The sequence below is a fragment of the Toxorhynchites rutilus genome, chromosome 2 (assembly GCF_029784135.1).
Source record: "Toxorhynchites rutilus septentrionalis strain SRP chromosome 2, ASM2978413v1, whole genome shotgun sequence".
Classification (NCBI taxonomy): domain Eukaryota; kingdom Metazoa; phylum Arthropoda; class Insecta; order Diptera; family Culicidae; genus Toxorhynchites; species Toxorhynchites rutilus.
Window position 1 is genome coordinate 255,803,819 of NC_073745.1, and position 27,699 is coordinate 255,831,517.

The 27,699-nt window shown below is 40.9% G+C and overlaps 1 protein-coding gene across 2 annotated transcripts in view; it reads right to left on the bottom strand.

Annotated features, from left to right (window-relative positions):
* Nucleotides 1-27,699, bottom strand: part of LOC129767635 (protein nervous wreck) — a 48,121-nt gene that overhangs the window by 19,189 nt on the left and 1,233 nt on the right. Inside the window, exons 1-2 of one of the 2 annotated variants that reach the window (XM_055768710.1) lie at nt 2,903-3,404; nt 2,597-2,826 (exon numbers count right to left, since the gene is read on the bottom strand). In XM_055768710.1, the coding sequence (XP_055624685.1) occupies nt 2,597-2,826; nt 2,903-2,923 (251 nt within the window). In that variant the 5' untranslated portion in view covers nt 2,924-3,404. Of the gene's footprint in view, nt 1-2,596; nt 2,827-2,902; nt 3,405-27,699 lie in introns of those variants that run through there. The other variant, XM_055768709.1, reaches the window with a different exon arrangement.

Here is a 27,699-nt window from a genome sequence, read left to right on the forward strand (position 1 = left end):
GATTCTCTGGTGTCGAGTTAATCGGTCAATCGATCCTTTCGCCGTTTAGAAATTCGATTCGTCAAGATCGATCTTTTTCTAAAGATCGCCCAATCCTAACCCGAAAAGCAACGTCGCGAATTGCATCAGCGCAAGCACCTGGAAAATCCTCAACTCTCTCATCGGGACATCGGGAAAAAAAAAACTCGGAATCGTGCAGTCAATGGTGAGACGTGTGATTAAACGTTTATACGAAACTCTGAACATCGAACGGAAGGAGAAATGCAGTCAGAATGGATAGATGCTTAGGCGAACTTCCGGCAGCTTTCGGGCTACTGTTCTTCACCGCCCAGCACAAGTTGCATGTTCCGGAGGAAGTAAGGAAGCACAAACTTTCAAAGTTGGCCAAGAAATACATGATTTGGCAAGTTTTCTGCTCATGTAACAAACGCAGTGCGACGTTCGTGACTACCTCGACTGTAAAGGGCAGATCTACCTCAAGGAGTGTCAACAGAAACGTCTGCTTCCTCTGTTGGAGCAACACCAGGGTCCTACGATATGCTGGTCGGATCTAGCTTCGTGCTACTGTTCAAAGGATGTCTTGGAGTGGTACGATGCCAACGGGGTCACTTTCGTACCCAAGGACATGAACCCCTTCAATACGACGGAATTAAGGTCCATCGAAAAATACTGGGCTATTATGGAGTAGGTACTACGGGAGCATCTTAAGGAGGTCTAATCTGAGGAAGAAAAAGTGGGTTTCCGTACATAAGTTGCAGCCAGATGTTGAACAGAAACTTATGAGTAGAGTTAAGCGTGAGGTGTGAGCATACGGCTTTGGTATTGAAGTTGAATGAAATAAATATGCCAAAAGCTTACTAAAAAAAAGAGGATCGGTCAACTAGGTAATTTTCTACAGCGTTTTTCTGTGATGCAATTTGATGTGGGACACCCTTTAACAGCTTTTCTCAAGACCGTATTTAGTGTTTAGTTTAGTTTTCCAAATTGACTTTTTTAAGGCCTGAGGGGAATAAACTGAGGAAGCCTGGGAGCCTGAAAAAACGTTACGTTAACAATGCGATTATTTATTATTTTTTGCGGCTCGCGACACTAAGACTAATATGTGTTTGTGGCCCCTCTGAGAAAAGGATGAGTACCGCTGCTATAACGAGATTCCCACAGAGATTTGCCAATTTTGTTAAAAACAACATTATACAGACTCCCCATTCATAAATGTAGTTCCTAAAGTGTCCTATAAATTCAATTCAAACCAAATTCGATGCCAAACCATTCAATGACTCCAATCCACCAGGCTCTTCCGAGGTGCTTCAATCAAGAAAACAAAACAAATCAACAAATTATGGCTGATGTTCTAAGGTTTGATTCAGTAAGAATTCAAAATCCCTTTTCATTTTATAGCAGCGGTCGTAGTAGGCGTATCTGGAATCTTTTGACAGCAAATTATTTGAAAAATCTGTATCTTTCGACGCCAACGTTGATTTCACGTTGATCTGGTTTGTTTTAAGGAAGTTGTACTGAATGGAAGCTTGGAGACGAATTTGACTTTGAACACCAGAAATTAAGGTGGCTAAATCAACCCTGTATGACGTGCTGAAACATTTCCGTGAACGTACGGATGGTTGGATGGATAAGAGGACACGTTGTGCTGGAACTTACTATCGAAAAGTCAGGTTGATGGTATTGAGAACAAATAAGGCAAACCCGGGACTCTCAGACTACGACATCGCCAAAAAACACAACTCTAACCAAAGTACCATCCGGAGAATTCGTATGCGAGAGGGTTACCATAATTTTCGTGCCTGCAAGCAACCAAACAGGACGCTGAAGTAAAATATGGGGGCCAAACGACTCGCTCGAAAGTTGTACAAAAAGGTTTTGACGAAGTAAGTAGGATTCTTGCTGATGGATGACGAAGCGTTCTTCATTTGTTAAGGGATCTGGACAGAAATCAAGGTTCTCGTCACAAACAAGCCAATGGGCTCGAAAATCTATAGGGAAGAGCGCCTGTAGAAACATCTTCTTTCGTTTATTGAAGCTCACAAAGGTCCAGTGAACTTTTGACCAGATTTTTCAAGCTGTCACTACAGTCGAGTGGTGCTTCAGTAGTACCGTGACAATAGGGTTGATCACATTGAAAAAGATCTTCCAATTGCCGAAATTGAAGAATGGTGCCAAAGCGATTCGGGATGCCGCAGACATGAAGATGTCGTGCAATAAAATGGCCATTGAACTTGACCAAAAGAGAGTCCAAACTTTGATGGAGGGTATGCGACCAAAGTACGAAAATCCATCAAAAATGTGGCGAAAGAATTTTTTCAATAGTTTTGAAAAGAACAGTAAATTATCTGCATTTTGGTATAAAAACATTTTTTGTACCTTAAACCAATCCCGAGATACAGATAGTTATGAGATTCGGGATTCTAAACGAATCAAACTTTACATCTGAGTGATTCTAATTATATTTAAATTCCTTCTATTTCAAGAAGAAAAATTCCCTCATTCAAAATATTTCACAAGTATGCTAATACTGGGTCAAAATAGTTTCAAATTCAAAACGTATGTGATGATAGTTATAATTTTCGAAAATTATATTTACCATTTCTCCTCGGCTCCATCCATTTTTATTTCCGGTATGCATGCCTGTTTCTTGTTGAGATAAGCCGATGAGATTTTCAACAGTGCTTCGCTGTACGACTTTTCGATGGCCGAGCGCTTGAGTGTGAATTGCCGTATATCCTCGAGTAGTTCGCATTCATTTTGATTTTTAAGAGCTAGTTTGGCTAATTGTTCCGAATGAAGATTCTTGAGAAATTTGGTATAGTTGCCCTGAAAATGAAACACATTCGTATTATTTCCAAAAAAAATTCATTCATTCCGCAATCGCTTCACGTAAATCGCTTACTTTACGAGGGGGTGGCTGCATTTTGTAATCGTCGAAACTGTTACGAAGAACAGCAACTATTATAAGTTATATTGAATAGACTGGGGTGATTATTTTGTAGCACAGTTAGAAACGCTCACTGCTACTGATAATGTGACAAGATCCGAAATCCTGCCGTTCACTCTAATCAATATGTGCTTTTTTCTGCTCTTGCCCTTTTCGCGACACAATTTCGACTGAACCAATTATTGGCGAGGAAAAACACGCTTTTTCCTTGAATACCTTTACATAAATTTAACCGCTCCGTTTATATTCAGATTTAGCACACAAACACAAATTTCAAAATCGATAGCTTTTCACATTTTCCTGCCCAACACCGAAAATTAATGCAACGAAAACTTCCTGCATATCCCCAATCGACCGAGTGTCACACATATCGATTCTCCAGCTTTTCCCAAAATGAATGAAAATGATTAAGGTTTTTCCTCGCTACTCGCTCTCACTACTCTCACTCTCTCTCCACTTCAGATGCCAAAGTTTGCCATTGACTGCGAGGCACACGTACACACAAACACACACCCTCACACAGCCTTCTGTGATGATGTGAATATTATTGGAAAACGTGGGGGTTGGTAATTTTGTGATTGCACACTTACACACCCTGCTCATGCTTTTGACGTATCCTTTGCATGAAGGAATGTGAACGACCATGCGCTCACTTGATTTCCGCGGATAGGAAACTGTAGCGCTGCCAAACAGCATTGGTGCAGGCATTATCTCAACCGATAAATATTTGAATTGCACGTTTTGTCTCCGAGTTTTTCTTTAATGTTCAAGAATTGGAGGGATTCGATTTCAAAAAAGAGCCTCAGTTGTCTTAACAATCAATGCAGTTTGAAGCTCATATCGTTCGTGAAGCGTATGCGTTCGTTGCTACCGGCGCAGTCTAGCATAGATACAATTCAGCTGGGAAATAACCGTTCGTATTTATTGTTCTCCGAATAATTGGACTCACCTAAAATACTGGTACCATTCTGAATCATATTTCGGACATTTTTTTCTAATATCTTGAAATGCTTCATGCACTGATGATAAAGGGTGTGTCACATCAAATTGCATCACGGAAAAAACGCTGTAGAAATTCGCCCAGTAGACCGATCCTTTTGAAAATTTTAGACAGTAAAATAAAAACTATTAAACAACTTTTGGCATTTTCTTTTTATTCATACTTCGAGCCCAAGCCCGTATGCTCGCACCTTCCTCTTTACCCCGTCCATAAGGTTCTGTACAACGTCAGGTTGTAGTTTTTGACGTAGGATTACGTCTTTCGGGAGCATATTGGGGTACAAATTGAAAATCGAAAATCGAGCGCACCGTGAAAATTGTCCAATTTCAAATGCTTATTGCTCAGTCATTTTATGATGGATTGATGAGATTTTTGCGTCATTCAATTCCGGCACTCTATAACAATTTTTTACATTGACTAAAATAATATATGTCATGAAACTAACTATCGAACAATTAAAAAATCTCAACCCCCATCCTAACGGAAATACCCACTTCTGATAGGTCGAAATTGAAGACACATGCGGCGGGTCCCTAACAGAGACATCTAAACCAAGCTGCCTGGGGGAAATCGGCATTGCAGATACATAAAAGTAGGGGGAGCTTTTATTCTCACCGACATGTATTCCCTAACAGAGATTTCTAATCCAAGGTGTCTGGGGGAAATCAGCATGTAAATACCCTCGTGGTCGATAGTTTAACTAACGACGCGCACAAATGGATAGTGCTCATTGTAACTAGCGTGGGCATTGCTGATTGCATACGTGCTGGCGGATAAGTTCGGAGTGATGAACGAGTTTTTTTTTTGTTGTTTTCGTTCCAATAAGAATCTATCGATAGGTAGATTGAAGAATGATGTTTCAATGAGCTGAATAGAACTTATGCTAGATGGAATATAAATAAAATTAAAATTTGGAACTTTGATGTTGGTTGCTTCGTGAAATTTCATATCAATGACCGATCATGTATTTTGAAACTTTTAGCAGAACTGTAAGCGTAAAATTGTATATGGTAGCTATTGTGTTCAAATGACTTGAAATATGAAACAATTTTTTTTTCTCCCAACGAAAGTTCATGCGACAAGCAAAATTGGAAAAATGAAGGAGTATTCGAAAAAGTGATTCCACATATGCTCTATATATCGTATTGGGTGCTGTTCGCTCAATTGAAATTCGCCTTGAGGCATGTAGGATCGTGTTCCGTTGGGTTTAAAGCGAAAAGGAAATGGGTTGAATAAACACTCAGAAAAAAAAATTATAAATGAAATTACCTTTTCCATTTCAAATATATTTTCTCTATACTAAAGTAACACTTTTTTTCTGGTGATAAAATTTGTGTTCGATGATGATTGATGAGCTTTTTTTTCTTTATTTCATCCATACATTACACAGGAGCCATCTCGTCCAGAAATACAGAGGGCGGCTTTGGTACGTGATACGCACTATCTAATGACTAATCACCATCCTTCTATCATTACCACTCGGTTATGGACACTGGTGGAGTGAACAAACATTTCCTAACAACCAGACAAAACTGACCCAAACCATCGAACGTAGATTGAAGAATGATGTTTCAATGAGCTGAATAGAACTTATGCTAGATGGAATATAAATAAAATCGAAGAGTTTTACAATTTATCCAAAATCAGCATGCAGCAGATAGCCTAACGGAATCCTACGTCAACTATGCGGTCGTGTCTTGGATACAACCCTCCTGTGACTTTTTCGAACAGAAATCCATTTTCTCTTGAAGTCCGCCTCCGATTTGACAACTTTTGGGTTCTTCCGGAGGGACTGCTTCATAATCGCCCAATATTTCTCTATTGGGCGAAGCTCCGGCGCGTTGGGCGGGTTCATTTCCTTTGGCACGAAGGTGACCTCGTTGGCTTCGTACCACTCCAACACGTCCTTTGAATAGTGGCACGAAGCGAGATCCGGCCAGAAGATGGTCGGGCCCTCGTGCTGCTTCAATAGTGGTAGTAAGCGCTTCTGTAGGCACTCCTTAAGGTAAACCTGCCCGTTTACCGTGCCGGTCATCACGAAGGGGGCGCTCCGCTTTCCGCAAGAGCAGATCGCTTGCCACACCATGTACTTTTTGGCAAACTTGGATAGTTTCTGCTTGCGAATCTCCTCCGGAACGCTGAATTTGTCCTCTGCGGAGAAGAACAACAGGCCCGCCAGCTGACGAAAGTCCGCTTTGACGTAGGTTTCGTCGTCCATTACCAGGCAATGCGGCTTCGACAGCATTTCGGTGTATAGCTTCCGGGCTCGCGTCTTCCCCACCATGTATTGCCTTTCGTCGCGGTTAGGAGCCTTCTGAACCTTGTATGTACGCAGGCCCTCTCGCTGCTTGGTCCGCTGGACGAATGAACTTGACAAATTCAGCTTATTGGCGACATCCCGGACCGAACTTCTCGGATCACGTCTAAACTGCTTAACTACGCGCTTGTGATCTTTTTCACTGGCGGAGCATCCATTTTTGCCGTTCTTCACCTTCCGGTCGATGGTTAGGTTCTCGAAGTATCGTTTTAGTACTCTGCTGACCGTGGATTGGACGATTCCCAGCATCTTACCGATGTCCCGATGTGACAACTCCGGATTCTCGAAATGAGTGCACAGGACTAATTCACGACGCTCTTTTTCGTTCGACGACATTTTTCCAAATTTACGAAAAATTAACAGTGAAGCATGGCCAACGTGATCTATACACTCTAATCTGATTATAAGCGAAAGCTGGAGATATAATTCCTAAAAATTAAATTTCTACAGCGTTTTTTCCGTGATGCAATTTGATGTGACACACCCTTTATAACTAGATTTAATATCACAATTGCTTCTTTAAAGTGATCCCTTGGTTTTTCTTGTCTGTATTATAGTGACTTTCAACACATTTTGGCTGGTTCGTCAGTTTTTGGAAGAATGTCGGGAGTGAGAATTGAACTCGTGATCTTGAGCGTGAGAAGTACGGATGTTACCATTACACCAGATCGCTTCCACTAGTGATCCCTTGGTTTCACTATCACTTCATTTGAGAATAACATTTGAATTACCACATATGCTGACGTGAGGTCAACGACAGCAGGGATGAGAAAAAGTCCGAGTTTTTTGAATAACGTAGAAACGTATATTAAAAACTTCCTGTAATTTACAAACGTTACAATTGGGTGTTGATTATAATCCATCGACAACCTACGTTTAGTGTTTCTTTTATCCCTGATGGTCCTATTCACTTATAATCTGTTAACGTGTAATTTACACTGGATGGAAATGCTCCTGTACAAAGTGGAAGAGTTTTCCTTAGCGAAATTTAGTTGTACATGTTTAATTTCGTTTCCTTACCTTTAACTAAGATTTAGAATTCGAATAGCTTTAAAATTCAATACAATAGTGGCGAGTTCTAACCCTAATAAATGTACTTAAATTAGCATAGATACATAGCAATTAAGAAACAAACAGTGCAACTTTAGTGGTATTTACCAAGTATGTAGGCCGTAAGTACCGTAATTAGTTTATAACTAGGTTGAAAAGTAAATGTAACGTTGCACGTAAGTGTATCCTCGTATCACCTCAAAAACTCTTATTCATATGGTTAATATTGTTCAACTCTATTGTGTTTAACAGTGATATAACTTTTTGTTGTTCTGGCGTTTGACATTTCTCGTTGTGGGGCGAGTTTTCTGTCGCTCCGCTCGCGTTATAGAATCGCATCGAACATCTAGTACAGCGAGCGTCGTTGCAGGACGTTCGTAGATCCCTGACCTGGTTTGCACCACAGCAGACCTTACCTGGTCGTCCTTACCCTTGTTTTTTTTTTTTTTTTATCTGTATTATAGTGACTTTCAAACTCATTTGGCTGATTCGTCACTTTTACTTCCATTTTTGGAAGAATGTCGGGAGTGAGAATTGAACTCGTGACCTTTAGCGTGAGAGGCATGGATGTTACCACTACGCCAGATCGCCTCCACATCTTACCCTTGTTGATCGCGATTACCCGTCCCTTGGGCCAACAGTTGCGTGGCAATCCTGGGTCTACTACGATGACAACATCATTTACTTCAATAGGTCTCACCTCGCTGAACCACTTGGTCCGTTTCGTCAGGTCCGGCAGGTAGTCTCGTACCCAACGTTGCCAGAATATGTTGGCTTCGACCTGCGACGCGCTCCATGACCGGCGCAGAACCGCTGTACTGTCGTCTAAAGTTGAGGTTGGTTTGAGACCATTCGAAGAACCCAAAAGAAAGTGGTTGGATGTAAGAACTGGAGCATCTGGATCTTCAACCGGGACATGCGTTAACGGACGTGAATTTACGGTGTTTTCCACCTCAGCCAGCATGTTGCGGAGAGATTCGTCTGTCGGATTTCGTCCTGGATTTATTTCGCGTAAATTTTTCTTCACAGTTTGTACAAGCCTTTCCCAGGATCCGCCCATGTGCGGTGAAGCTGGGAGAAGGAAAACCCACTCCGTATCTGGGCTCACGATCTCTCGAATAACTGCCTCTTGATTCATTTCCTGGAGAGCCACCCTCAACTCCTTGCTCGCTGCCGTAAAATTCGTTCCGCGGTCGCTATAAATTTTTATTGGTACACCTCGCCTTGCCATCATGTTTCTCAGTGCCATTATACATGAGTCCGCACTGAGTGAATGCGCGAGCTCTAAATGTATTGCTCGGATGGTTAAACACGTCACTAGCACACCCCACCGCTTCTCTGTTCTACGCCCTACCACTACAGTAAGAGGCCCAAAATAGTCAACTCCAATAAAGGAAAAAGGTCTTGTGAATGCCGCCAGTCTCGCTTCAGGCAAATCACCCATTGGAGGAGGTCGTGGAGTTGCTTTATCATTCCTGCATACTTGACACCCAGTGCTCCCTTGGCCGAGTGTTTAGCGTCATAACTAACATGCCGGGTGTTCGGGTTCGATTCCCGTTCTGGTCGGGGGAATTTTTCGTCAAAGAAATTTCCTCCGACTTGCACTATGATCACGCGTATTCTAGAACTTGCCACTCAGAATGCATTCAAGGCGTGTTATTTGGCATAGAAATCTCAACTAAGTACTAATAAAAATGACGCAAGTAATACTACGTTGAGACGGCGAAGTTCCTCTAGGAACGCTAGTGCCATTGAAGAAGAAGAAGAAGATACTTGACACCCAGCTCTGATTTTCTGGTACAGTCGTCTCAGTCTCGGAATCCGATACACTTGTCGTAACTCATTTAAAACGGTGTTTTGGTTTCGGTGATGGTAACGTTCATGATGGTTCTTCACAACCAACCAAGTAACGTGGTGATTATGTGGTAATATAATTGGATTTCTTGCATCCATGGAAGCGTATTTACACGCGCTAATTCTACCGTGCATCCGCAACACGTAATGCTCGTCGAGGAAAGGGTTCAATGAATATATCGAGCTAGACTTCATTAGAGACTTCTTGGATGTTTCTGTACTTAACAGTATGCCTAACTCCTCTGGAAACGACTCTGCTTGAGCTTGCCGAAATAGAAGGATCGATGCCGCCCGAAGCTCGTCAGCGGTGGTTTGCCCATCTCTTCGTGGAATTTTTGTAATCACGCAGCGGAAATTGTGACTGGTGCGCAGCACTATTGCAGTTACCCGGAGCAGCACCCTCCACCGAGAAAACCTGTGGACATTTATCGCCGGAACTGGAACCTCTACATGGTGAAAAAGATTGGCGCGAAGTTCCTCGCTCGTAGAGCTGTCCCGGTATGGGTCAGCAGGCCAACTAGCACTCGACTCCCACAAAAAACTTGGCCCTTTGAACCACCTGCTTCCTTCCGTAAGATCTGGTAGACGTTCCCACTTAGTAGCATCGTCCGCAACATTTTCTTTGGTCCCGATATATCTCCAATCTGTCATTTCTGTTGTCTCTAAAATTTCACTGATACGGGCGGCGACGAATTGTGAATAACGTCGATGGTCCGACTGGATCCAACACAGTACATCACGTGAATCACTCCAAAATAATCTCCTGTTTATGGTGTATGACAGAGACTTAGTTATTCTATCCGCCAGTCTGACTCCGATAACTGCTGCCTGCAGCTCCAGCCTTGGAACAGAAAGAAACTTGAGGGGAGCCACCCGCGTCTTCGCACCCACTATCACGCATTCTACATTGCTACCCTGCTCGAAACGTAGATAAACGACTGCGGCAATCCCAGACAAACTAGCATCGACAAAGGTGTGAAGTTGGATGGTTGTTTCTGGGTTCAGTGAAATGAGGGAACGATAACAACGGGGTATCCTCACGTCTTGCACCTTAGGAAGAATCTCGAGCCATTTTTCCCACTTTTCATTCAAACTTTCAGGAATCACGTCATCCCAATCGATGCCGGTTCGCCATATCTCCTGGAAAAGCACCTTCAGGTAGACGAGGACGTTTGATATTAATCCCAGCGGGTCGAAGACTGCCATAAGAGTGCTCAGCACCTCCCTCTTCGTAGGTTTCCGCGCTCCGGCTAGCAAGTCTCGGTCGTGTTTTGCTGATAGTTTGTACGTGAAATTGTCTGTTGCCGTACACCACCACATACCCAAAACTTTTTCTGTCCCCAGCTCTGAGCCGATGTTGAGATTTTTCTCGTCAGTCGTTTGTTCCATCATGGCTTCTATCACTTCTTGCGAATTGGAGACCCAGTTCCGCATGTCGAATCCGACCTGAGCGTGAATGAACTTCACGTCCTTTGCGAGCCGAATTGCAATATCATCGGACTCAACACTCACCAGCATGTCGTCCACATAATGCTGTCTTATGACCGCGTGGGCCGCGGCTGGGTACTGTATCTCGAACTTGCTTGCATTGAAGTTCTTTATGTACTGCGCCCATGAAGGTGAACAGCAGGTTCCGAAAGGCATTACCTGTGTCACGTACGTGCTAGGTTCGCCTGTTGAATCGTCACACCACAGTACTCGAAGACAGTGTTGGTCTCTTTTGGACATTAGCATCTGCAGGTACATTTCCTTAATGTCGCCACTAAGTCCAACTCGGAATTCGCGGAACCTGTAGAGCACGTAATCTAGAGGGGTCAGTAAGTCAGGCCCTTTCAACAGCATCGAGTTAAGTGAAATACCGTTGGTCTTCGCTGCTGCGTCCCAAACAATCCTCACCTTACCAGGTTTATTTGGGTTGAACACTGGAAAGAGTGGGAGATACCAGACCCGCTTTTGTGGTTGCTGTAACTCTTCATCCGACAACTTTCTAATGTATCCCTTCTTCCGATAGTCATCTATTTTTGCTCGCAGTACTGCGACTAGCTCCGGCTGCTTTTTCATCCTATTCTCGAGACAATGGAAACGTCGCAAGGCTGCAGGCTTGCTGTTAGGTAGGCGTATTTCGTTAAACTTCCAGAGCAGACTAACTTCATACCTCCCACTCTTTGATTAGGTAACGGATTTCAAAATCTGCTGTGTACGTTGTTCTTCACTGGATATTAGTGGTTGTCGTGACTCGCAGATCCCCAATCCTTCCAAGGAAAAATAATCACGTACGGCTTCTTGTAATATTTGTTCGCACTGTTTACTGCAAGGGCAGATTTGAACGGTATGATGTCCAACCAGAGCTTCACCTGTTTCGGAGCCTCCGTGTACGATCCAGCCAAGCCGAGTCTTAGTTGCAATAGACTCTTGCATTTTCCCCTCTCTTCCTTTAAGCGGTAAGGTAATATTGGCGTTGTCGATTCCAATCAATATTCGAGGCTGTACGTTGTAGTACGACTCGATAGGAACTCCTTTTAGATGCTGATATTGGTGAGATAGCTTTTTCATATCCACTGACTGGTGGAAGAGATCCAGGCTTGTTACAGTGTGAACTCCTTGCAAGCGATACTTTTTCTGAGTTTCTCCCGTTCCCGATATATCAATGTCTAGCTTCAGCGAATCTGTTTCAAGCCGGCGCTTATTTCCGGTCCACTTGAGGCACAATGGATCCGGCTTTCCGGACAGATTCAACTCCTGGACTAGTGTCGCGTCAACCAGCGTAAGCGATGAGCCGTCATCTAGGAAGGCATAAGTTTTTATGGAAGAACAGGGGCCATGTATCATGACTGGAGCGACACGAAACAGCCCTTTGTTTGTTTCCTTGTGATGAGCGTTGCATTCACGGATGGAAGTGGTTTGAGCAATTACACTCGATTCCTGATCGACTCTACTAGTAGTGCTTGTTCCATCAGCAACTCCTGATTTGTCCCGTTGGTCGTTGTGAAGAAGCTGATGGTGTATAAATATGCAACCATTCTTCCCACACACTTGCTTGGACTTACAAATACCTTTGTGTTTCTTAAGACACTTTCTGCATAGCGTAAACTCCTTTATAATCGCCCATCGAGCGTATACGATAGCTCGTTGAACCGCTGGCATTTCTCCAGATTCGAACAGATCACTCTTGCTTGATGATCTGTCTTAACCGGCTGATGTCTGGAATCTTCTTCTCTGTGCGTATTGACGTAAGCAGATTTTTTCTTGTTCCCTCGACTGGCATTTGTTTCGTTCGTGAGACGTGCGATCGGGCAAACTGTTTCTGCTAAATCGTATAACCACTCTGAGAAAGTCACGAGGTGCACCCGTTGTAAATTACGGCGATATCTTGCCCAGTCAACCTTGAAAGACGGTGGGAGTTTATCTACAAGCTCGTGCAACAGTGCTACGTTGTAGGAGTACTCTTCTAACTGACAAGCTTCAATCGTAGCACAGAGATTCTGTACTGCAAGAGAATACTCAATAAGGGTGTCCAGCTTGTCAGCCTTAGGAGCCGGCGTCGAGTGGATTTTGTATAATAAATTCTTCACAATCACTTCTGGATTTCCAAACAACATCTTCAACGTTGAAATTATACCGGGAACGTTCGTCGGATGCATCAGTCTGCATTTGACTGCCTCATACGCTTTCCCTCTAAGGCATTTCTGCAATCGAATTAAATTTTCGATCGGTGTATACCCGCACATGTCAGTGGTTGTCGTAAACGTGGAATAAAACAACGGCCATTCTTCAGGCACACCACTGAATACTGGCAGCTCACGTGAGACGGCCTGCGACTTGGTTACGCGTCAAATTGTGATTATTCTCCTCCTCTGCTGGGTTCTGTCTTGGCGTAGACTGCTGTATCGGATTAAAATTGAGCTCTGGGTTGTTCGTTAGCTGGGGTAAAATCGGCTGCCTGTTAACTAAAATCTCGTGTTCATGAGGTGCTTGTTGACAAACCGATGGCAATGGATTGAGTACGGGAAAACAATGTAACTTTTGAGAAGCAGCACCATTCAACCAATCTGAAACCTTCTTCTTCGATCGTTCTTCTTCTACATCTATCACCGAAGCGTTATCGTTAACCATCTCCTTCATGAGCTCGTGTCGTTTTCGCAGATACTCACGTCGATTTGCTTCTTCCGTTTCTTGAATTTTTCTCTCTTCTTCCAACATCTGCAATTGCAACTCCAACTGTCTCTGCTTGGTGGACCTTCTAGATGTTGCCTTGGAACACTGGCTCAAGTTATCCCCTAAAGCTTGTTGCTTGGTCTTCGGAGGATGGTTTGACTGCAGTAGCTCCGGCAACTGTTTTTGTGGACCTTCTTTTGTAACAGTTGTTGGTACGAATGGAATAGACTTTGGGGGAACGTTATTAGAAACTGACGGAATACATTGGGCAGCATATGATGGCACTGTATAACATAAATCTTGATTCACTCTCGACGATAAAACGGGCGGATTTGGCAAACAATAGGGCGGAATCGATGGCATTGGCGGCATAAGACATATTGATTGCTACGGCGGCAACATATAAAAAGGCGACATGAATGAATAAGGAGGCATAAGCGAGTGAGGTGGCATAAGGGAGTTTGGTGGCATCATTGAATTTTGCCCGATTGAAGAACAAAATGTATTTGGCGAAAATATCGTAGATGATGTTACAGACGTGTTTATTACGAGATCGGAGGAAGTAATAAATGGTACACTGGTAGTGTGTTCCTGGGTGACCACTGTACCATATGTACTTACGAGCGATTCCGTTGGGGCATTCGCTTTTGTCGATTCTTTGTTTTTGGCATGCTGCTTCTCTTCGCAGACCGAGCAAAGCCAATCTTGATTTTCGACATCTTGGTTAACACCCACACAGTCGAAGTGGTACCAGTCATCACATGTATCACACTGGACCATTCGGGAGTTGTCTGTAGCGTTGCAGGCCTGGCAGGTACCCTGTATTGTATCTTCGGGCCTGGAACGTGTGGCTCTCCCTTCCGAGTTATCGCGTCGATGCGACATCGTTATCCGGACGTGAATAAACGAAGTTTTTAATTTGTTGACGTGAGGTCAACGACAGCAGGGATGAGAAAAAGTCCGAGTTTTTGAATAACGTAGAAACGTATATTAAAAACATCCTGTAATTTACAAACGTTACAATTGGGTGTTGATTATAATCCATCGACAACCTACGTTTAGTGTTTCTTTTATCCCTGATGGTTCTATTCACTTATAATCTGTTAACGTGTAATTTAAACTGGATGGAAATGGTCATGTACAAAGTGGAAGAGTTTTCCTTAGCGAAATTTAGTTGTACATGTTTAATTTCGTTTCCTTACCTTTAACTAAGATTTAGAATTCGAATAGCTTTAAAATTCAATACAATAGTGGCGAATTCTAACCCTAATAAATGTACTTAAATTAGCATAGATACATAGCAATTAAGAAACAAACAGTGCAACTTTAGTGGTATTTACCAAGTATGTAGGCCGTAAGTAGCGTAATTAGTTTATAACTAGGTTGAAAAGTAAATGTAACGTTGCACGTAAGTGTATCCTCGTATCACCTCAAAAACTCTTATTCATATGGTTAATATTGTTCAACTCTATTGTGTTTAACAGTGATATAACTTTTTGTTGTTCTGGCGTTTGACATTTCTCGTTGTCGGGCGAGTTTTTTGTCGCTCCGCTCGCGTTATAGAGATGCGCCGACCGAGGGGTCGTAACAACATAGTAGGAAAAAATTCAACAGCACCACTCATTATCGTTTGTGTTTGACGTTTGTTTTGCGTGAGCACGTAGAATTTACCCGAATAATACCTGTGCATAAAGTTTAGATATGTTTTCTGCATCATATGCCTTAAGTGTCCGAAATATGATTCGGAACGGTATTTTGCGATTTTTTTCCTGCGTTCCAAAAGAAGGTATTCGATACCGTTTGTCCACCTGGTTTGACTGGTTCGACTATATGAATTTCCGATCACAAAAAATATACAACCCGTTCAGAATTCAGTGATCAAAAAAGAATGAAATATTCACGATTTATCTCATGGTCGACCTTTTCGATCTTTTCTAATAAAACTTTCTCATGGCTACTATGATAACGTCTTACAAATTTCTACAATCAGAAGCTCAACTCGAAAGCTTAATCGGAATTGATAGTGTGTTAAAATTGTCATGTTTTTAAAGGGCGAAAACTAAATTTTTCAGTGCATTAAATTTACTCTTAATTCTTTTGTATTATCGGATAAAACCCAAAATCACAGGACAAAGTGTGTACTGGAATGTAGAGAACAAATCTGAGATCATGTTGAGCAGGAAGCTTGTTAGTTATGAACAGGCAATACATGAAAAAGCCCGCTGGACGGACCTGTGTTAACAATCAGCCTAGATTTACTAGATAGATAAAACCACACTACCTTTTTTCAGCTTCTCCTTTTTTTCTTTGTTTCATCCTTCTTTGGTTCTATAATCCTATTTTCTGTGAAATGGATATATACGTTACTAACATTATTTTCCTATCTTCAACCCATTCCCGTACGATTTAATTTTCGAAAGAGCCGACCAAATGCAAACGCTTCGATGGATCACGCTTCGATGGATCACGCATTCACTTCTCTGCTGAGCGTTTCTGTGCCTCCTGCGTTGCAAGCGCACCACGAGAGAGACTCGATGTTGTACGTTTTAGCACAATCATTTCAAGACGAGTGAGACTCGATGTTGTACGTGAAAGGGCTAATTTCCAACTTCTACCGGTTTTCCTCTACCATCTCTATTTACAACCTCTATCTTTTTCTAGCATTCAATTTAAATTTTCGTCGCGCACTTCTGACTTCATTAACAACATCCACGTCACGTTCACGTCCCGTCACGTCAAGTCCCGTCACGTCACGTTACGTCAGTTATTCTACCATGCAATTATTATGAAAACATTCACATACATCGACAATGTAACGACCCGTCAGCATACGTTCAACGAAAACGACCGGCAGGATTTGTGGAAAAGAATAATTGACGGAGAGGGCTTTTGTTTTGATTTTGGTTGTACAGTAATTTACATCTAATTCGACATTTAGCTAATTGGACAGACCTGTGATGCAACACGTTCAATTAGACATTTTTACCTCTAATTGGACGTTTTTGTAAACATTGATAGTTGCCACCAGTCGCGAATGTCCAATTACTGGTCAAAATCGACTCCAATGCGACACTGAGTGGTGCCTCGGCATGTCGCATTATAGGTAACTTACTGTACTTTTTATGCCAACATATCTCTTAGGCGGCTCGTACACCGGAGCAATAAGCTAGTTAGCAAACTGCAATACGCAATATGCAACAGGCATCATATTTTGTTGTGCTTCGTATACCAAAGCAATAAAAACGCCTGACATTATGCAAGCAACCTGACTAATGAACGAAATTTGTCAAATTATGGGCGATAAGCTGCTTTTCAACCGACACGTTGTGTTGCTAGCAATATGTGTTGCTCTACAAAGGTGATAGCGATATCGTATTGCGTCGGTTTGCGAGATCAACAAAAAATGAATGGAAAAACCCATTGGCGATAATATTGCTTATTGCATGTTGATAGTTGTTAGTTGCTTGTTGCTCTGATGTGCGAGCCGCCTTAGGCGGCTCGCACATCAGAGCAACAAGCAACTAACAACTATCAACATGCAATAAGCAATATTATCGCCAATGGGTTTTTCCATTCATTTTTTGTTGATCTCGCAAACCGACGCAATACGATATCGCTATCACCTTTGTAGAGCAACACATATTGCTAGCAACACAACGTGTCGGTTGAAAAGCAGCTTATCGCCCATAATTTGACAAATTTCGTTCATTAGTCAGGTTGCTTGCATAATGTCAGGCGTTTTTATTGCTTTGGTATACGAAGCACAACAAAATATGATGCCTGTTGCATATTGCGTATTGCAGTTTGCTAACTAGCTTATTGCTCCGGTGTACGAGCCGCCTTAGTTCCAAATTTCGGAGTGAAAATCATTCGCGACTGGCTGAGAGAAATAGTCTATATATTATTATTGTTGAATAAGTACTGACTACTGGGTTTAAGCATTTAAATTATTGAATTCAATGATTTTCATTGAATTTTTCCAAATTTAGAACCGATTCTAGGCATGCTGATTTGAATGAAGGTATTGCAATTTAAAATTGTTGTAGGTGGCGACACCTTGAATAACATTAAACAAATCATTCGTTTGACATTTGACGTGACGGTGCAAGCATTGACTACATGTGTGAATTGGTGGAGATGTTGACGGAACGTAGACGTTCTTCTCCGTAACGTTCTATGTGAATCGCACATTAAGCGATTGAAGTCCTTTGCCTGCACCGCTCATTTACGGAGTTTTTTCTTTTTTTCAACTCTTTGTGTGGAGAACCGTTTGATTTTTTTCTTTACCTAAATGGCAATCCCGCTCGATAAGGGTATGTCAATTGAAAAATTGTTTATCGCGTTATGCATTGCAGTATACTATATTATCAAGAAACTGGCGACATGGTATTTTTTTTTATTATATTTGTTTTAAATTTGAGTGTAGCCGAAATTTCGCTTTATAACCAACTTTTACAATTCCTCAGTATAATTATCAGAGTATAACTGTAATGGAACTAACAAAAGAAGAAAAAGAAAATCGACACAATTTTCTAGAGTAAAAACGTGTTTCAAGTTCAAAACGCTATGAATATCATTAAAATAAATAACGAACAAAAATAAATAAATATAAATTTTTTTGTATACAGAAAATATGTTTCAATAAAATTGATGAAGAGGGGAAGGTAGTCCTAATCCTATAGAAGCATCTCAATGGTATGTACTATAACATTTTTTATAATATAATATGATTGAATTGAATTAACCTATAGGCAAAAATTCATGCTATCAGTTTTGTAATGTGACAACGTTTTGTGAGCCCTGTTTTCCACGCAAAGCGCGATGTCACGCCACAAAACACGTAAGATATGGTATTCACGAGTCAAGCAGCCTACACAGCCTCAATGTTTGAAAACAATGAACCCAAAGCGTTACTTGATCAAGATTGTTTGTTTTGCGTGTTTTATTATTATATTAGGACCAAATATAATAGAATATTAGGATAATAGGACCAAATATAATAGAAGGACCAATAAAACCAGCTAGAATAATTAAAATTCATCCAAAAGTAAGGACATTTTTTGCTAAATGGAAGCCGACAGACGTCGAAGCGTAATTTTACCTGTCTGAAAAGCCAATTTAACATTTAACGAGGCGGCGGTCTCTCAACGACATCAATTGCCCCTCTCCATGCCATGAGGGTTAAATGAGGAGACTTTATACTTTGCAGCTCTTTCGCCTCTATTCTCCATGACACGACTTCTGTGGAATAAACTATTAGTTTAGGGGCTGTCCACATACCACGTGGACAGAAAAAGCACGATTTTAGACTCCCCCTCCCTCTCCGTGGACAAGCGTGCACATTTTCATACCCCTCCCCCTGTTATCCACGTGGACATTTTTTCTTATTTTATTAGAATAATTAAGGAATTGAGTGAATTGCGCGCAAATCGAATTTCAATTCCATTCAAGTTTATTTTGTTATAAATTTTACTAGTTGCTCCCTATCACTCTTATATAAAGGCTATCTGGTTTGCCAACACAGAAACGCGCAATATACATACAGTTGAACAATACGAATCCGAATATAAAGCACAGAATTCCAAAAATTGATCTTGGGCAACATATTCAATACTAGAAAGGTAATTTACGTTCACAACTTTGTTTCAAAATTGTGCTTATTCCAACTGGAAATCACCTGAGGTGTTGGCAGTAGCAACAACAATCCTTGAAGTGGATTGTATATTGTGTCATAATATGAGCTCAATCAGTGCCGAACTTTCCATGTATTTGAAGCGCACACAAACAAACAGAACAATTCCATATGCATAGATTATTTTTTATTCAGAAAAAGAATTTCAAGAAAAGAAAAGATAAAGTAGGAAACATGCACTTATATAGATCTGCACTTAACAAAGGATTGAGAAGTAAAGAGTCGAAATTTTTAAACGATTTCGGAACGCTGTAGTTTTGATATCAATAATGACATTAGATACAAAATACAACATTTTTAAGCTACAAATTCCTAGTTTAGGGTTATCGTACGTACATATTTTTAGTTTAATATGTGCATGGGCTGTAGACAAAAGACATTGCAAAAAAAAAAATAAAAATCTATACAAAGTTTGAAAGCAAACCAAAAACTTTTTTTTTACAATGTCTTTTGTCTACAACCCATTTCATTTCGTTTCCATTTGGTTCATAGAAAGTTTCAGTAGAACCTTTTCCTACAGAGGTATTCTCTATCGAATGAAAAAATATCCTTTAATTTTGAATAAGGAATATTCAATGAAATAATTAACGCACAGCAAATCGATGGTCAAAACAGTTCACTGACCACCACAAACTTCAATATATTCTATGCAAGGACCAGTGTTTGCTTCGACGAATGCATTTTTTAGAACAGAGTTACAGCGTTTCAAAAATCACTCAAAACTCACTTTCGATGTCGCAGTACTCGCGGAGAAAAACTACATAAGAAATTTTTGATTACTATTGATTTTATACTAACCTTGCCCTTATTTTTTTGCTCTTTAGTTTCTTCCAAATTTCATTTCTATTGTTTTGGTCAGTCTTCAGAATGCAACTCGGTGCTGATGCGTTACAAGATTTGTGTGCCCAGTTGAGCTCCCACTCCTTGTGCACATATGCGCTCTGGCGAATGAGCACGCTCCGAAACACAGATGAAATGTTTGGTTGTCAGCGCCGTTCTTACGCCCAGTTTTAAGCTGAGTTTTACGCTGAAATTTGCACCGTGCTTGCGCAGTATTTCTATACTGCGCGCTTGAATCTGGATTGCTCTATCTGTTGAGATATTTTTCTTCAAACAAGCGTATACGGTTCAAATGGGGGTGCGATTCGAATAGTTTACAAGAGAACAATTCAACGCCAAATTAATTAATTACCCGATACTCTCCATTTAAAAAAAATGTTTCATTTTCCAAATACCATAGCTCCTGCTGCCCGATTGAAACAAATTTTTGAGAAATGAATCAACTTTCTATGGGAATTTAAAGTAATGTTCAAACAGTTGAGAAAACATTCTCATAAATTGAATAATGCATCGAAAACGTTTATGTCTGTTTAAAATATTGTTATATGCAGGTTGTTAAGTAGCTGATCCACAATATTTTAGGAGGTGATAGAGGATCATATTTGATGAAAAAAAAAACTTCCTCGCTTGTGGTCACATCTCATCTAAGAAACAATTATTGAACTTTCCTTGAGATCGATTTTTTTTGCCTTAATTTGACTCAAATTCAAAAAGTACGCTGCTTAGAACGTTTCAATTGCTTTCATTTGAAAGATGAGAAAATTTTGCATAAAATTCTGTCATAAAACATTTAAATTAGTGGAAGATTAGTGGCGAACGGAATGGAATAGTGGAAGAAAATTCTTGTGGTTCCAAGGAAGGAATTGAAGAGTAGTTGGAGAACCTCAATTTGATTGATAACAATCCAGTTTATCATGCATTTTTGTAAAATTAATAAAAATCCATAAAAACACAACATTTCATGTTTCTTTTTAAATGTTTTGCAACTACATTCTACATATGCAAAATTGCAAATGAGCAGCACAATCATTCTAAGTAGCGTACTTTTTAAATTAGAGTCGGTTCAATGCATAAAATTGGGCTCAAGAAAAGTTCAACAACTCTGCCCTAGTTGAGAATTGACCATATGTGGAGACGGATTTTTTTGTCAAATGCTCACCCCTATCATTTCCTGAAATAATCCGAATCAGCTACCTAGTTCCATATTTATTTTTATTGGAATACTGGCTCATTTGTTTTAAATTTGACGACTAAAGGTGAGTGGACAATCTCATACAAATGTAAATATTGATTCGTAGTAATTGACGAATAAAAACACTTTGAATAACTGACTTTACACGCAATTCTGTATGGAAAACTATACAAACATTATTATCCTAAGACTAACTGTTCTCGAAATATAACAATATGTATAGAAAGTTATATTTGATGAAAAACCATTTACTCATATCATGAAACCTCAACCATTATGGTATTATTTAATTTTTATAATTTTGGGCTATGAGGGTCTACCCCGGGCATACCCCGTAACTAGAAAAGTTCAATCATAGGAAATAGTTTGGTCGCGTGTTTACGTGAGGTATGAAAAAGTTCAATGATTTGAGAAAAAATATATTTACGTTTGACTGGGCAGCATTCTCAGACGGCTAAAATCGTTTATTGATAAATACGGAGAGTTTTGAAATTCTTAATGTGTAACAGATTTTATTTAATTTTGAAGGTACAAGTGATTGTATTTAAAAAATTATTCTCCCTGTCCACGTGGACTCAGTCTACACCCCCTCCCACCTCTCCGTGGACAAGCGTGGACATTTTATTACCCCCTATGATACTGCCCAACGAATTTCAATGTCAATGTCTGCGTGTTGATATTTGTTATTGTTCGCTACCATCAGTATTTCTTCGTTGATCGCTTGTGATCGTGTCGTTTGTGAAATCTCTAGGAAAACATTTTGCACATATTCCATCTGCCATGCAAGGCTTTAAAAGTTTCAAATCACCGCATAGGCCATTAACCATGTTTGTGGTAACAGTATCGAACAGTCATTTTCCGGAACCCGATTAGTTTGAAAATCTTTCGACTGTCACAATTCCACAATCGATCTTTGTATTCTTAAATCCGTTCGACTCAAATTCAATCGCTTTATGCAAACGTGGCAACCTTGCCTTGTCGCAATTTAAACATCAAAACAATTCATTCGTATTCGTGGAGCAATTAATTCTCTATCGGTTTGGTTGATCCGAAAGAAATTTTAAATTTTTCAAATTTGAATGAAAATAATCACTTGATGTCGTTTCAAAACATAGAAGACATAACTCTGACGCTAACTTAACTTTTTTTCTATAAATTTTCTTACATTTCCATAATATAAAATTATCACCAGAACCAATTTTCGTTCAAGATTTTTCCCCACTTGCTTCTTCTTTTTGAATGGCGTTAACGTTCCCTGTGGAACTTTTGCCGTCTCAACGCATGCATTAACTAGCGTAATTGAATATTACTTAGTTGAGATTTCTTAAGCCAAATAACACGCCTTGAATGTATTCCGAGGGGCAAGCTCTTGAATACGCGTGACCACAGTGCAAGTCGAAGGAAATTTCTTTGACGAAAAATCCCCCGGCCAGAACGGGAATCGAACCCAAACACCCGGCATGATAATGTGAGACGCTAACCACTCGACCACGGGTACACTTCCCCACTTGCAGAGAATGTATTACTCTGTTACATCGAACATATAATTGATACGGTAGTTTATTTTCGTATTCATTTCATCCAAAAATCCCTTACCATTTCCACTTAACAGAAGTGGAACATGAAGCCCAATGTGGCAATGTCGAATTGCGTGGTAAGGTTGTCATATTTGCACAACTCTGTGAGGCCCAAATTCCAGACGAGAATCATCCGGCGCAACAGAGCACTTGTTCGAGTGCACGTTTGCACATCTTACCTCAAGGTCGGTCCGTGGTCGAAAGAGGCCTATGCAACAACATGTCAGATCTTCTCGCCACTAAGACGTGTTGCCAGTACCGATAATGAAAGCTCGCATTAAGGTGGTGTTAACCTCTCCAAATGAACTACTCTTATCGAGGGACATAATTAGCTCATTTACATCTTCCCTCTCCTCCATAAAAACGTTTGCTTAAGTTAAGTTAGAAAAAAAACTCAATCCATCATTTTTCAAATTATGAATAGCTCATGCAAATCCTAAGGCAATTTTTATCAGTGCAGCACCTAACACAGGTCGCTTGAATTGTCATTGATATTTCGTGCTAACCTACTTATGATGCTATTGATCCCGTACTCGTTCATTCAGCTATTCAGCGTATCTGTCAAATCATAGAATCAAAACAAACGAGAAAAAGAGAACTGGATGTGTTTTTTTTTCGATGATGGCTGGTTTATTCTTATCACTTTTTATAGAAAAACAATCAAGTTGTTTATGTTTATTTACATTTCCAGATCATAGGATTGCACTGCAAGGACGTAATCATTCATATACTCTGATACCTTTCTTTGGCGATTGGAACGTTGCTGTGCTGCCTAGTTCATTTGATCACTTTTCTCTTTTTTAGTTTGCGATACATGCCGGTGCATTACCCAGTTTCGAGATATTTCATCACTGATCGTAGCGTCTCATCTATAGCAGTAGCTTCCGTTATCTCTGCATTAGTCAGAAATTTAACCGCGTTTGTCTCGACCAGGGTGCTTTCTCCCAAAAAGTAGAATCTTTATCAAACGGACTATCAATTCCGCTGTATCACCGTGACCGTGTGTACGCGATGTTGTTTCTTCCGTGGACAAATTCTGTCATAAAGATCGGACTGAGACGAAGTTCCCAGCTATCTGCTCGAGTGAGGGCTCTCTTCTACTTTTTCCTAGCTCGATTCAAGATGAAAGTTACATGGACAATAATTTCAGCTATGAAGACAGCTGTAATGGTTATCGGCGGTTTTTAGCCGTAAGCGTGTAACCTATTTGATAGACGGATGAACGGGATGAAGGTCAGCTCGTCCTATGCGAAATTCGCGTTTTAGGAGCACCCATCCCTTCGATGAGGGATGACTTCAGAGTTTATCATAGGTCCCATGTTACAATCAACCAACATATCGCTAAGCGGCAATAACTTGCAGAAACGTTAGAACGTAAATAAAACAGATTGTTCGTCCAGTTCGAAACGAAACTAGTTATCTATTCGAAACAATTAACAAGCTCCACTTGTTTATACCTTTTTGTCTTCACTCTCTCTTGACATCACTCTGTGCATTGATTACACGTCGCTATCAGTACAGTGCAATGAAGTGGCCGCGTTCGCCGTATCCATGGCAAGTCTTGTCCAACGCTGGACTTGTAGTACCGCTTCTGTATAAGGGATGATTACAACGGTGGCAACGATTACGAACGATAACGAGTATTGTTTGGTTGGATGCTGGTCGACTCGATTTATTCCTGCGAACGCTTCGTGTTCTGTGCTGCGTCCGTCATAGACTGCATATATCGCTGGACATTGTTCACGAAGACTGAATAACAGTCGGGTTTTGTCAGGCATGGCCGCAATTTAGCTGCTTTCACCATTTGAATGAAGCGGTTCCATTCTTCCTAAATTTTGTTGGCGGGAAATTCACTCGGGAAAGGTCTAATGTGATCCCATCTCACAGTGGCTCGAATACCGTCGCCACGGTCACTCGAACCATAAAGAGCACTACAATTCTCGTTAACGTTGAGACACGTTGTGCTTACCAGTCGCGGTCGTTCGTACGTGCACAACCTTTTTGTTAGCATCTAGGCCTTGCTGACTTAGGTATCCGACGAGGAGTCCTACACAATCGAATCCAAGCTTTCGTCGTGCTCTCGATCGATTTTCCAAAGAAATCGCGCTCGCCGATTCCGCGTTTCATAGAAGCCAGCCAATATATTTGATTCTATGTGCCAAGCATTCACACGTCTTTTTTCCCAATGCTGTTCTACTACAGATCGACATCCGATTACTGTTGCTAGTGGAGAGCGTTTTTTGGGTCGCTGCTTTTACTTCCGTTCAGATTCTGGCTCTGGTCATCCAAACACATGGATTTGTAGAGGTTATCCGACTCTTCTTTCTCGCTATCCGAACTAGCAGTAGCTCGTACGTACTTTCCTGTATTTCTTGTTTCCATTTTTTTTCGTGTCAAGAGATTCTTTCTAGGTTCTACCCCCAGTCGTAATCTGTAATTTACAAAACATCGCAATGTTAAAACCATTTCATTCGCTTTCTTGAATACTTCCTAGTATTTTCTCATCGAATTCGCTCCGCTGTTTACCGACAGACTGGAAACAGTCGTCTTTTCAACTCGTTATACTTTGGAATCATTCTTACTATCCAGGAACTTTTCTAGCGAACTTCACGGTCTGCTGACGACGGTGGATACAGTCCACCTCGTCTTTTCAACGCGTTTTAATTTCTTCTCGACCTCCGCAGTCTATCAACGACGGTGGAAACAGTCCACCTCGTCTATCAACTCGTAATTTTTTCGACCTCCGCGGTCTACCGACGAAGGTGGAAACAGTCCGCCTCGTCTTATCATCACGTTTTAATTTTATATCCGACTTCCGCAGTCTACCAACGACGGTGGAAACAGTCCACCTCGTCTTATCAACGAGTTTTAATTTCTTCTCGACCTCTGCGGTCTATAAACCATGGTGGAAGCAGTCCACACCGTCTTATCAATTCGTAATTTTTTCGACCTCCGCGGTCTATCGACGAAGGTGGAAACAGTCCGCCTCGTCTTATTAACTCGTTGAAATTTTTCTTGACCTCCGCGGTCTACCTACGACGGTGAAAACAGTTCATCTCGTCTATCGTTGTAGGTTTCGTGTTACAAACAAAGAAAAACTGATTATATTTCTCTTCAGTTTTTGGAAATTGGGATTTGCCCGTACTTTTCCACTAAATAATCACTGTCACTTTTTTGTTTTTTTCATGCCGAGTGATTCTCGTCATAGTTTTTAAAAAGTCCAGGTTACTAACTGTCCAATTGTCCAGAATTGAACTCCTGGCAGGATCGCTAAAATGTGAGGCCCAAATTCCAGACGAGAATCATCCGGCGCAACAGAGCACTTGTTCGAGTGCACGTTTGCACATCTTACTCATTACTTATCAAGGTCGGTCCGTGGTCGAAAGAGGCCTATGCAACAACATGTCAGATCTTCTCGCCACTAAGACGTGTTGCCAGTACCGATAATGAAAGCTCGCATTAAGGTGGTGTTAACCTCTCCAAATGAACTACTCTTATGGAGGGGCATGTTTAGCTCACTCACAAACTCGATTGGACTTGAGAATTCAACATTACCATCCGTTCGGGTAATGTGCGATTCACATAGAACGTTACGGAAAAGAACGTCCACATTCCGTTAACGTCTCCATCAATTCACGCATGCAGTCTATGCTTGCAGCAGCACCGTCACGTCAAATGTCAAACGAATGATTTATTTTTTGTTAAGCATAGTGTCGAAACCTACAACAGTTTTAAATTGCAATGCCCTCTTCCGAATCAGCATGCCTATAATCAGTTTCAAATTATAAAAAAATCAATGAAAATCATTGAATAATTTTGAAACTGGGAGATATGTTCGCATAAAAAAAATGCATACAAAATCAAAACAAAAGCCCAGACAAAAAGCCCAAGGAGCCGTCCGTCTACGTCAATTAATGTGCGATTCACATAGAACGTTACGGAAAAGAACGTCTACGTTCCGTCAACGTCTCCACCAATTCACACATGCAGTCAATGCTTGCACCAGCACCGTCACGTCAAATGTCAAACGAATGATCTATTCAATGTTTTTCGTGGTGTCGCCATCTACAACAATTTTGAATTGCAATGTCCTCTTTCAAATCAGCATACCTAGAATCAGTCCTAAATTTAGAAAAAAAAAACAGGGAAAATCATTGAAATATATTATTTAAATGCCTAAAACCTGTAGTCCCGACCCTTTTTTAGCAATAATAATATATAGACTGTTTTTCTCAGCTAGTCGTGAATTGATTTTAACTGAGAAATTTGAAACTGGGAGATATGTTGGCATAAAAAATGCAGCCAAAATCAAAACAAAAGCCGAGACACAAAGCCCAGACAAAAACCCAACGAGCCGTCCGTCTCCGTCAATTATTCTTTTCTACAAATCCTGCCGGTCGTTTTCGTTGAACTTATTCTGACGGGTCGTTACGTTGCCGGTGTATGTGAATGTTTTCATATGAATTGCATGGTAGAATAACTGACGTAACGGAACGTGACGGGGCGTGAACGTGACGTGGATGTTGTATGTGAATCGCACTTAAGGGCGTCACACATACAACGTCCCGTCACCGTAAAGTCAACGTAAACGAATGAAATGCCAAATATTCTTCTATGGAAATCGTGTGGTCGCATTCACATACACCAGCAACGGCAACTTCGACGTTGGCAAAATAAGTCCAAGTGAATAGTTGACGGGACAGTGACGGGACATTGTATGTGTAGCGCACTTAACACGTTGAGCCCAGCGTCGGTCCCTAGGGACACGCTATTTACTCATACTAACGCGAGGACCCTTATAGCATACATGGTAACTGTCTAAGTTCGTTGGTTTGAGTTCACGGTGGGTGAATAATAAAGCCGTCCATTAATGGTGTAACTTTTTTGCATCAGGAATCAAGTTTTCGTTTCACTTCATATGGACGTTAAAATCAGAGTGTATTCGCGGGTAACGAGATTCGTGTCAGTGGGAGTAGGAGTATGGATTGAAGTCTGGTTGAATGAAGAGGCAGATTTGTATTCATTAGTCACGTCAATCAGAATAACCATTTGCTAGAATAGTTCACCAGTCATCC